At 39.2% G+C, this 12,619-nt stretch overlaps 1 protein-coding gene across 1 annotated transcript; it reads left to right on the top strand.

Moving 5' to 3' along the window:
- Window positions 1-2,460: 2,460 nt before the first annotated feature.
- On the top strand, window positions 2,461-10,444 carry pnp5b (purine nucleoside phosphorylase 5b). Its single transcript, XM_063461652.1, has 6 exons — window positions 2,461-2,591; window positions 4,949-5,118; window positions 5,619-5,722; window positions 6,832-7,007; window positions 8,182-8,372; window positions 9,492-10,444. The coding sequence occupies exons 1-6, from the start codon at window positions 2,572-2,574 to the stop codon at window positions 9,704-9,706; spliced, it is 876 nt and encodes a 291-aa protein (XP_063317722.1). The 5' UTR covers window positions 2,461-2,571; the 3' UTR covers window positions 9,707-10,444.
- The last annotated feature ends 2,175 nt before the right edge of the window (window positions 10,445-12,619 follow it).

Below are 12,619 nucleotides of genomic sequence, written 5' to 3'. Positions count from 1 at the left end.
TTTTAAAATCTGGTTTTAAAACTCTTTATTCACTAAAGCTACTGTTATGTTCACATGCTTACAAATGGGCTGCCAATTAATTTGTACTTGAAGGACTATTCCTGATTATTTTGGAAAAGTGTTCAGCCTTCCTTTTGTAAAAACATCAAGTTAGGATTTTTACTTAGTCAACACTTTAAAGAATGACTGGTGCTTAAACAATGCTCACTAGATTTTGGTGAAATTTGGGGCAAGACTTGCAATGATCTTTAGGAGTTTAGACCCAATGTTTGTGGTAAAACCCATGGAAAATATTCACTAAATCCCAGCAATATATCCTCCATTTTGGAACATATACTTTTCTTCTAGCTCCACCAACATCTGCAGTATGTCTTCTCTGAAGTGTAGTATTTCATTATGTAAGAGCCCAAGGGCAGATTTAGTGCTGAACTCCTCGCTACCAATAAAATGAAACGTTTTAATGTTAAAGACGCCCAGCCCTTTTACCCAAGTGTCCCCTCATGCCTGAGAAGTGTATGTTCAGCCATGAGCAGAGGAATGGTCCCCAGTCGTGACAGTTCATTTCTGTAAGCAGCAACAGCTGTAGGAAAATAGCAGACTGACAAAATAATCTGAACTGGCTGAAAAATGTTTTTTCAGCTCTTGAAAAACTTACACTCATCTTATAAATACACGGCATTAAAAAGAGTACATATACATACACAATTAAAAATAATTCTCAGCAGGTTCTAAAATTATTTAAGTACAACTTTAGACGATTGACAGTACATGATATATTACAGTGTTATTATATATCAAAGAGAAATTCAGCAAAATGCTGAAGCAGTGAGTGAAAAACTAATTACAACCCACCATTCAACCATTCAGTTTGCTGCAGTGCTTGGGATCATTTTCCTTTTGCAGGGCCCAAGCTCTGTCTGACTGTAGAATACTTTGGTATACAGTGCAGGTCATGGTCAACTCATTAACCGCGAGGTGTCCAGGTCTTGTGTTTACAAAACAAATCCAAATGCATCCCCCCCCCCCCCCCCCCCCTTGACAGATTACTTTTTTTTAAATGTCCTGATAGATATAAAGATAAAACCTTAGAATTGAAAGTGGGTTTACTTTTTTTTTCTTTTAAATGACTGTATCTCTAGGAAATAATTGCAAGCTGTTGCTTTAAAAAAAAACAAAAAAAAACAAACAAACAAAAAACCGTTTTTTTCTTTCATAAAAACTTTATTAAAAGCGTAACATTTGCACGCAGAGCCAGGGCAGCTCACACTGCTGAGTACTGCCACATGGGAATGTACAACCTTGAGACTTGATCCACAATCGCCCCCTCACTATCTCAACACTTACAGCTTAAAATCTTCTGAGTTCGTTTTCCTGTGAATCAGTTCATCCCTCCAAACACAGATCGATGATAAACTAGAAATTTTCATTGTTTCAAGTATATGAAGAAATACCTACACTGTAAAATATAAAATAACAAACATCTAGAAACATCTAGAATTACATTTTACAGTGTACTCTTACCACGTGTGGCTAAGTTACGCTGGAAAGTTGATTTTCCTTTCCCTACCATTTCCCTATGACAATTTATTCCTTCTAATATTTCTAGTAAATACTAGAAGAAATTAAAATATGCCGGATATTATGTAACCTATGGTCCTTTTTGTATCACGTGCAGAGCGATTGCATCAGCACCAAAAGCAGCACGACTACGTTCTTGAATAGGGTTTGGTGCTGCCTTCAAGTCCTGTGGGAAATTCGTCTTTAGTTTTAATGCTTGTTCAAAAAGCTAAAGAATAACTCCCAACATCTTACCTTCCATCTCCTTTTCAAATAGTATAATATTAATATCCCTCAGAAACATTTGCTTGTTTTTGATCCCGTTATTAAAAATGTTGTTGTTCTTTATTTATCCCAAAGTGGGTATATTCTTGTGGCGCAGCAGCTAGTTTTATTTGGGTGCAAAAACGCGCGAAATAAAAGCTCGAGAAAGTTAATAAAGTGAGGTGATAAAGAATATATGAGCTAAGTAAGTACATTTAAATGGTTTATAATAAAAGGGTAACAAGTTTAACTCATCTTAAGGGAATATTATATATAATTAATAAAGAATGTCTTACAGTTGGTATATTTGGACAAATGCGTATTAATAATTTGTAGTTATTTTTTCAGTTTCATTCTTAAGTATTAGAGGTGTATTTCAGTCAAAGTGAGAGCAGTCTCACTAATTTCCTCTTGTAACAAAAACAGAGGACGGATCCCGGCTATTCAAGAGGCTGCCTCGTGTGGATTTTTGTCTTAATTCCCGTCCACACACATCCTTCCTTATGTCGACGCGCTGTATCCTGAACGCAGCACCGATTGCTATGACTACTTGTGTTAACCAGCGCATCAGAGGCACACGCCTGTGGGTGGACCAATCACAGCCTCCGATGCCATGCTATGCCAGCAGTGACATAGAAGGGTGGGGGTGTAAACCTAAAACCGGTCCCACATCAGGAAACCCGGATAATACCGACAGGACTCACTCCAACACAGAACAACCTGCTGACTCCATCTGAATCACATTCCATCATGTCCGAGTTTATCTCTGGGTGAGTGAACTATTCGTACTTTCCTTTTGTATTCGTATTAAAGACATCTGTGTGTGATTAGAACAACTCGTGTAGGCAGACTGTATTTATGATGTATTACTCCCTCAAATACCAAATACTCGTACCTCTATCACACGTTTTCTGTGTGGAGGCTGGATTAACTTTGTGTAGTCCATCACCGGGTTTCTATTCTGTTCAGTGTGTATAGCTGCTTCTGTCGAACATCAATAAGGAAACTAATATCCTCGAACTGCTTAATTACGGTGGTCCTAATTTAAAAAAAATAAAAAAATAAAAAAAATAAAACTGCCTGGGGCTTTAACATCTCTCCGCTCCGCTGGCAGTTTTCCCGAGTTCTTCCGCAGTCTTTGAAAGCGCAATTACGCGCGGAAGAGCTACAACGTGCCCACCGGCACTGATGGATGGGGTGGAAAAACCCCACACGAGATCCTCCGTGACGTCACGGCAACCCGCTGTCCCATTACTGGCACAGGAAGGTGGTTTATTCACAGTGAACACACACTGTAATCTCCTCGTTGCCGTAATGCTTTCTTCATGTCGCAGTTTGTTTCATTTGACCACATGTGGGCCCAATGAGGTGTCCGTGAGTCAGCTACAGGCTCCACCACCATCACATAAAAGTGTGGGCTGGGTTAGTGACGGAGCGCACGTACCACTTTGAAAGAGGAAAAGAATGAAAACATTGGAAACGATTGAGCAGAAAAATTAGAACATGATTTTTGTTTGTTTTATTCTGTTTTTTTAAATGTTGATCGAGTAAAAAAGAACAGATCTTAACTTTCCCTCGATTTCTATATTATTATCGTTTTTTTATCCTTATATAAAATAAGCATATACTGCCATTATTATAGTGCTTTTTTTAGTACACATTTCACTGCGTGTTGCACTCAGAACTATGTATGTGACAAATAAAGGATCTTGAATCTTGAATCTTGTCCTGCTTAAAACACCTGATCGAAGTAGCATCATTAATAGACCCACTCTACCACCTGGGCCACAGCTGGTCCAACAAATACAAAATCAAAAGGAAAACGATTTTTCCAACTACCGTGAAGCTTCTTTCTGAACGAAAAAGAAGGTCTTTAAAGGGCTTTAGGGATTCAAAGGGCGGGATTAACTCCCAAACTCCCCCAGAGTCTTTGGTTATTCTTGTGGTAATTACACTGTGGTGATTTTAATTACAATAGCTCCACTTGGGTGGGTGAGTGGGGGAAGGGTTGGGATGTTTTGTACCACTAATGAAATGATTTAAAACACGTGATATTTAAAACTACATGTGATATTTCCATTGGTGATAGGCATCCACTCTACAAATCAGTGCCTTACCATATGTGGTTAAGGCCTCTGCATCTACTGCATAGGATGAGGGGGGTGGCCAGTGGGCAAGCATGCAGTGAAGCTAATTTGGCAATAATTGGTGTGTAATAAGCAGAATAAACAAGTTCTCTGATGCTATCTTGCTGACCCCTTTTTATGCTAATATTCAGCTTGGATGTGCTTTAATAAGACACTTCCACAGTCTTTGTTAATGGCTTATATATCGGATGAGCTTGTTAACAGCTCACTTTGATCCGGTTAAAGATAAAGTGTTTGTAGAAACGAGCACAGACAGGTTAAACAATATTTAGTTTGCTTTTGATTAAACTATTTGCTTTGGGGGTTGTTTTTAAGGTTTTATGTTATTTCATTGGTTCTATTTCATGTGGAACAACCTAGTGGCTGTAATCAAGTGGCTTTACAACATTTTATTATTTATATAGTTAAAAAAAAAACGTAGCCATCCTCAGGAAATTAACAGGGTTATAAGTAAAGTTAAAGGGTCGTGCTGGTGGGCGAGATCATAGCAAAGAAGGTAGAAAACCGTCAGTGTTGATGTGAGAATTGACTCCTCAAATGTACAGACAAACAAAACTGAACAATAAAAAGTGCATCGATGTTTGGTTGAGAAACATTTCATACTGTTTACATCACACAGGCATTTCACTCAACCACCTGACCGTGACACACTGTATGTTTGCACAATAACAGGATATTAAGTGTGTTTGTACATGTCTGTTCAAGACATTCATTTCAGCTCAGGAGCTGTACAGGATACTCCTCCAAATCACTGTTATTTCCTGGTAAAGGAATGCTGCATGCTGTATGAATTTGTGTGTAAGAAGACTAAAGCCTCTATGTCAGACCTTTGAGATAAATACTATAAATAAAAACTGACTTTGTTTGTGTGTCCTCACATGTTAGGTCATGTTCTGCTTTGAAACACTGCATAACTTCTTGTTTTCATATGTGACCACACACTTGGCTGATGTATTTTGTTTTCTTCTCTTGCTTTCCAGCGTCAGCTATGACGAATGCAAGACCACAGCTGATTGGCTGCTGTCAAACACACAGGTGCGGCCGATTGTGGGAATCGTGTGCGGTTCAGGCCTGGGAGGTCTGGCTGAAATGATCAAGGACCCGCAGATCTTCAAATACAGCGATATTCCCAATTTCCCCCGGAGTACAGGTATCCACAGCCTCCAGCTGTTTGGGAAATACAACTGTTGGTGTGTGTGTGTGTGTGTGTGTGTGTGTGTGTGTGTGTGTGTGTGTGTGTGTGTGTGTGTGTGTGTGTGTGTGTGCATGTGCGTGTGCGTGCGTGCTTGTGACCTTGATTCAACACAGTCCCATGGCACTTTATGAAACAGTCATAAGATTTAATCTGCTGATTTTTTTATTCTTGGACATGAATTTTCATTACACTGCTCTTAAAAAGGGTGAGTTAATCCATATAAACTGTTCAGTTAGAATTAGGAAGTACAAATACTGTATTAGGTGTAGAAAAAGATCATGTTTTGGGTTAAAATATAACAGTTGCCACTTTTCCTACTTTTAGAGCTTCCTCTTATTCGTTGTCAAATCCAGCTTTCTAACTGTGCTGACTCATGACTACTTCACACTTTGCCATAAGATTGGGCTGTGTTGTGAATTGCACTGGGTGTCTAACAGTGTGTGTGTGTGTTGCAGTGCATGGTCATGCTGGCCGGCTCGTGTTTGGAACACTAAAAGGGAAGCCATGTGTATGCATGCAGGGCAGGTTCCACCTGTACGAGGGCTACCCCATCCAGAAGGTGAGTAGAGACAAAAAGCTAACAAGGGCAATAAAAGCTTGTCGGTTTTTTGTTATCAGAGTCTTCTGGTCTAGAGCAGGTTCTTCCATTTAGAGGACCTTCCATATCAGTCTGACAGGGTCAATAAGTTGTATTCAGTCAGAGGACAAAAGGAAACCTGAGGCAGGGGTGGGGCGAGGAAGCACACAGTCACAGTCATTTCTGGATGGCTGAACATTGTAAATGTTCTGTATCGATACTCCACACCTGATGTTAGCTTTGTGGTTTGTGCGTGTTAGCAGCACTTAAGTCCCAGTACTTTAAACCCTTGTAGTCCGTATTATAAAATGCTAAACTAAAGGATTGTGTCCCTCACACAACACAGCAGATATTTATTCCAATGTATGTTTTACCTAATCCCACAATAGAGACGACTTAGATTTGTTTTTCAAGGTTTTAGAGAGATTTGCTCATAGTATACCTCCAATCATACAGATACAAAATGTGGATGAATAAAATTTTGTCTGTACTCCAGAAAGCTTTGAATAAAAACATTTTAAAAACTCAGCAGGAACGTTTTTCCCCTCAGACACTGGTCAGGGTTATACAGGGTTATCTACGGGCTTTTCTGTCCAGTGTTTACAGTGGAACAGTTTATCTAGTAGAAAGTTATTCCCACAAAAAGTGCCAGCTCGGAGCTTTGCAGAAACAAACAGCTGCTGAGCATCTCAAATCTAAATCTCAGGTTTCTAAGGATTCTGGAAGATTACTCAGTCCCAGACTTTTGCTGTGGAGCGCATGGAGACTAAACAATGAGAAAATTATTGTTCTCTCTGACTTGGATGGCTCCTTAAATGTAATATTGATCTAAGTTTGTTATGTCAACTGCTCTCGGGAGAAGACAACTGTATTCAGGTTATCAGTGTAGGAAATTTCTTTGTGTCTATTGTTACATCAGTGTGTTAATAAATGAAGGTGAATGTGGCAAATCGATAACTGAGAGCAGTTTCCTTCCACACATTTAATTTCTCTTGTGTTATTCAGTGTTGGCTTTGCATGAGGTTTGCTTGTTTATCTTATAATGTTAACACACGTTTTTTGTGTGTTTTCTATTCACTTATTCCTACTAGATCACATTGCCCATGCGCGTCTTCAAGCTGATGGGCGTAGAGACAATGATAATGACCAATGCAGCCGGAGGCCTCAACCAGGACTACAAAGTGGGGGACATCATGGTCATCAAGGACCACATCAACATGCCAGGGTTTGCTGGGGTCAACCCGCTGTCTGGACCCAATGATGACAGGTAGGTGGAGGTGAGGGAGGGGTAGAAGCAGATATTGAAGATAGCATTTTTTGGTTTGAAGCTTTTCTAGCTAATTTTTTTCTCAGTACATTAAGCATTAAATTTTGCTGTTCCAGTCATTGTTAACATTTCCCTGTAGCTAGGAAAGTCAACCAGTCCACTATCAGTCTAAGGGCTGTGCACTTCTGTTGTTATAAATAAAGCAGGCTGAATGTGAACCTGTGTAACAAGAAGCGTTGGAGAAGATTTCCTCTGAATTAAAACCAAACTGTTATTAATGAGCTGTTCTTTAGCTCAGTATAAACATTTAGACAGACCGACCGCTAAAATCATTAACAAGACCTCGGAAAATGCCTCACCCTGGTGCTACACGGCGCTACACTCTCAGCGTACACATGGTTGAAATTTAGTCACAGTAAAAGTAGCCCTGGAGCCACAAGAGAGTCACCTTTCGGACTTAAGTTTGTTCAGGTTTAACCTTGGTACAAACACATTTACATGAATGTTAGAAAAGATGCGCTGCAGTAACAGAATTTGCTCATTCTGTTACTTATTTTATCATAACTGACTATTGTCCTCCTAAAGATCACAAATGATATAATGTTTGTAAGCAACTCATGGTCCCCAAATCATTTGGTTAAATATTTCAAGTGAGGGCTACACTGTCACTGTGCAAACAACTGAGCTGTTCTAAGTTCCCTCCTCCACCATGACAAATGTGCATTGTTGAGCCCTCCTACACAAAACTGTGACTCTTCAGACCTTTAACAACAATAGGCATTTGATTTTTAGGGTCAGCAAGTATGCCCGTTGTTTAGGATGGCTTCACACTGGAGGCTTTGTATGACACTTTATTAATGCTGGCCACAGAGCCAGGTTGAGACATTAACAACTGCAAAGTGGGGATGTTGTGATTTATTTAAAATTATGATCAGCTTATGTTGGTCTGTTATAATAAACATAGCACATTCTTATCTCCGTAAGAGATGCTGAAAGATAAGACGATTTGACTGATGAAAAATATCCTTTGTGAGCTTTTTATCTTCTCATGATCACATTAAAAAACTCTGAGTATCTATTTGTTGGGTAACTTCAGTATTGAGTCATAGCTGTGTAGATTCCTGTCTTTTGTTGTGTAGATTCTTTTGCGTCAACACTCCTGTTCTCCCTTCAGGTTTGGCTTGCGTTTCCCCTGCATGTCTGATGCCTACGATCGCAAGCTTCGGCAGCTGGCGCACGACGTGGCCGCAGAGCTGGACTTTAGTGAATTTGTGCGTGAAGGTGTGTACTGCGTCCTCGGAGGCCCCTCCTTCGAAACCATCGCCGAGTGCCGCATGCTGCACATGCTAGGCGCTGATGCTGTCGGTGAGTTTTAAATGTTGCTCTCTCACACAAAAACACATCGACTTCTGTTTTAATATTTCTATGCTCCTCACATTGTCCCTATCCCAAATCATCACAACTATAAGCAGATATCTTTTGGAATGAGTGGAGATCTGATCTGATCCAAAATCTCCCCAATTTCAATATATACATTAAGTTTTCACAAAGGCATAAAGGATTACCAAAGCAAAAGGATTATTTTGGGAGTCAGCCCTATTACAGTGTAGACACTGATACACATTATAGTACGATACACAGGCAGGTAGTCTCGTACCAGTCAGGTAGAACTAGTTCCAAAAGGGACTGTCAAAAAAAACTAGCTAAGCAAGGAGACAGAAACAAAGGCTCTAGTGTCACAGCTAACTCATATAAGCCAGTAAGGATTCAAGGGAATGGTCAGAAGACATGGTTCTCAGTCAGAAAGGATGGATTTCTTGCTCTAGGATGGATATTAGTTGCTTATTTAGGAGAAGAGTTCAGATAATAGTCTTGTTCAGGATGGGGGGTGAAGCAGAGTTCAAAAGTGAAGCAGTCAGTTTACTGGTTGATCGAGGTTCCTACTCTCATCTGTGTCTGCAAACTGTGTCGTGGCTGAAAGAATAAAATCACAGATCCATGTTTACCCTGAGAGATAAGGTGAAGAGCTCTGTTACTCATGGGGAGCTCAGGATTGGTGCTTGGGCTTTTAGGAGGCCTGTTGAAAGTCTTATCAGATTAATTTACTTCTTAAAGAGCTGCTTTAATATTTTTCTCACTAAGCTTTAATCGATTAAGCAGTTTCTTTTATGATGCAATATGCAGAATAGGCCATTTTCAGATGTAAGGCAAAGGAAAATTCTTGTTAGGGACTGCAAAACACAAAAAAGGCATTTAATGGATAAAATAATAATCAACATATCAGCATACTTCACACAGACGAAACGTCTTATCCCTCTATAGAAAAAGATTGCCCCCAAAACTAGCTCCATATGTACAATACTAAATAAAATCTGACAATAATTTCATATTTGGTCTTCTAGTTTAAGCATAAGCTTTATGCCATTTAATTAAGTATATTGAGAACGTCAGTGTTATAACTTACCTTTTCAATTTTTAATGCAGGGATGAGCACAGTACACGAGGTGATCGTCGCCCGCCACGCCGGGATGCGCTGCTTCGCCTTGTCTCTGATCAGCAACCGCGCAGTGATGGACTACGACAGCCACGAGAAGGCCAACCACGAAGAGGTCCTGGAGACGGGCAGGCTGAGGGCCGAGCAGATGGAGAAGCTGGTGTCCACCATTGTGGCTCAGCTGGATCATAACATCAATAACTGATAGATGACCTGGTGGCCACCATCACTGCACTTGATCTCTGCATCACAGCTAGAGGATTTCTATCAAAACGCTTAGTTAAAAGCAATTTTTAAAGCACAATGCTTGTAGTATGATGAACTACTTTCTTAGCAAAACTTTTTAGTCTTATGAGCTTGGAAACTGGTCCACACATGAGCTTTGTTTACATTTACACTGCACAGATACTGTGTTAGGACAAAAGTTCTCTTGACTATTTCCTGCTGTAGTATAACGTACTCTGTCCAGCTCCAAAGGGATTCAGTGAAACAGTATCATGTTATAAAACCTAAATTATTAACCTATTTATTCTTTCATTCTCTTACATTCCCTCACATCAACTATTCGCTAATATGAAAAACAAATGATATTCACATTTTTTTTTATTTAAGAGGACCAACTCATTCAGCATACGTTCCTGTCAATTTGACTAAAGTGGTAATAATGTTCCTTTTTTGTAGAGAAAATGTAAAATATAAACTATTTATAGAAAATGTATTTAAGTAGGTTTTTTGTATTTGTTTTTTTAAAATGTATAGACTACACTGAAGAAAGAGACATGGCACAGTTATGAAAGAAAGTAGATTAGATAAAAAATGTCTTGCCATTTCCTGTCACTCTGTAAACTAACAGGCTGGCTGTGCGTCAGTCTGTGCTTTTAGTGGTACTTTACTAAGATCTGTAACAACTATGGCTCAGCTTTTACAATAAATTACTCTGTTGGAAAACTAAAGTGGTTTTTGTGTGCTGCGTTTGAAACTGTAGGGCTGAATGTTTCTGTGATCAATCACAGGATGTCTCTCCAGTCATCTTGAAATGATTTAAATCAATCTTCATTTTCATGCTAAAGCATTAACAGACTCAAAATTAATGTTTTTTTGTTATTCGTGTGCAAACATTTCCTGACTGTCCTTACCTTTTATTTGTGAAGTTTACTTTCATTCGAGTAATATTTTTGTACCCTTTTGGTTTATTTATTACCTTGTAAACATGCCACTAAAGCAAAGACAATCTGATCAGCTTAATTTAAATAACTCCTAAATTTTGAATGTTATTTTTAATATTCGGCTTCACCTAAAGGACAAAGAAAAATACTGTTGGACCAAAAAGGTGCAGAAATCCAAACTATGTCCACACATAAAGGAGCCTGTTAGAAGAAAACCTTCAATTAAAGCACAACCTGCTAGCTCAGTGTAAGCTTCCCCGAGTAAGAATTTAGTAGGTACTCAGTTTGTTTCTCATTTTATCTGCAGTCCTTATCCTCCTTTCTTATCACTGACAGCCTCCCCTAACTTTCCCATGCATTTTCTACTCTGCATGCCACCTCTGTTCACTTTCTTACCCAAATATCACCCACTGCCATTTGTTCCCTTCCTCCTCCCATGAAAAGAAAAAAAAATTCCATGACGCTCAGGCACTGCTGTTTATAGCCAAACAAGGTCGTGAGAATTTTACAAGCTGTCTGTAATCCAGCATCCAAAAGAGGGCGATCAGGTGTCTGCACAAAATGTGCTGAATAAATACACAGAAACAAAGAGTCATCCTGTGGGTGTGAAGGTTAGATTTATGGAAAAGTACGCACATAAACCTTTGTGAGTCCTCAGTGTACTGCAAGTAATTTGCTTGCTTTTCATAAAAATATGCTAAACGCAAAGCGGTTGACATATTTTCACTTCTGGTTCCTCCTTCAAACAAGAAAGTCAAAGGTACTGATCTGCACTATTTGACTTGAACACACTTTATATATAAGCTTTGAATCTCCACAGATAACACGTTCTACAACTTGCAGCTGAGGTAAAAGACAGCAGAAGACAGATTCTGCTGAAATGTGAGTGGAAATATATACAGGATTACTAATAAGGCCATAGAAATAGATTGCACCTCTGCATCTCTGCATGTACTCGAAGCAGTCTGGCCATTCTCTGACCTCTGGCATCAACAAAGCATTTTAACCTAGAGAAGTGAAGTTCATGGGATTTGTTCTCTTTTTCAGACCTATTTTCTGTAAACTCTGTCACCAGTTTAACTTAGATGTTGAAATGCATTGAGTTGCAGTCATGATCAGATATTTACACAAGACAAACAGCTGAACAATAGTTGAAAACACACACACAAATAATGTGTCCTCATGTGTGCAAGTTGTTAGTTAAGAGACAAAGGTTTAGACATTTCCGCTTCAGCTCTGTGTGATATTATTTAGAGGGGACACGATTACTGTCATCGCAGCTATAAAACTAAGAACACAGAAGCCCCGCCCACCTACTGTTTAACCCTTGTGAGAGGCATCCAGCTGACAGAAAGTTGGCTCAAAGGTAGGTGAAGTGAGCTAAAACAGGATATTTTACACAGAAGATAAACTGAGGGGTTGCATTAAAATGGCCCATTATTGGACAAATAAGCCCCATTTTAGCTTTAAAAACTTCCCCGTCTAACATTTTAGTGTGCATGCACGCAAAAAAAACCTATTATGCAGTAAGTTTCACAAATATGACAGCTGTTCTCGAAAGATAATGTAGAAGAAAAAGGAAGTGTTTTTCACACGCCGTCTACTGGGGAACACTGCACCCGGGCAGTTTTTTGTTGTACTTTACAACCTCCCAATAAAAAGCCACATTAAAACTGTGTATTTTATCCTACCCACAAAGACAAACTTTAAATTTAACCAACAAGATTTTCCATATTAGTTCTGTGCACGTGCTCTTAGCAAAAATTCTGACAGGTTTTGAACAAGGCCAAGAGTCTGGAGCCTTGAAAATGGGATAGAGAAGTAATAACAATAATGATAATACATTTTATTTTAGGCGCCTTTCAAAACACTCAAGGTCACCTTACACAGAAGACTGATGTCACAGTGTTGATCTGTTCATAAGGATGATATTGAAATGTTCATGTTAATCA

The sequence above is a fragment of the Pelmatolapia mariae genome, linkage group LG18 (assembly GCF_036321145.2).
Source record: "Pelmatolapia mariae isolate MD_Pm_ZW linkage group LG18, Pm_UMD_F_2, whole genome shotgun sequence".
NCBI lineage: Eukaryota > Metazoa > Chordata > Actinopteri > Cichliformes > Cichlidae > Pelmatolapia > Pelmatolapia mariae.
The sequence above is the reverse complement of the archived record's forward strand: the minus strand, read 5'-3'. Positions and strand labels throughout refer to the sequence as shown.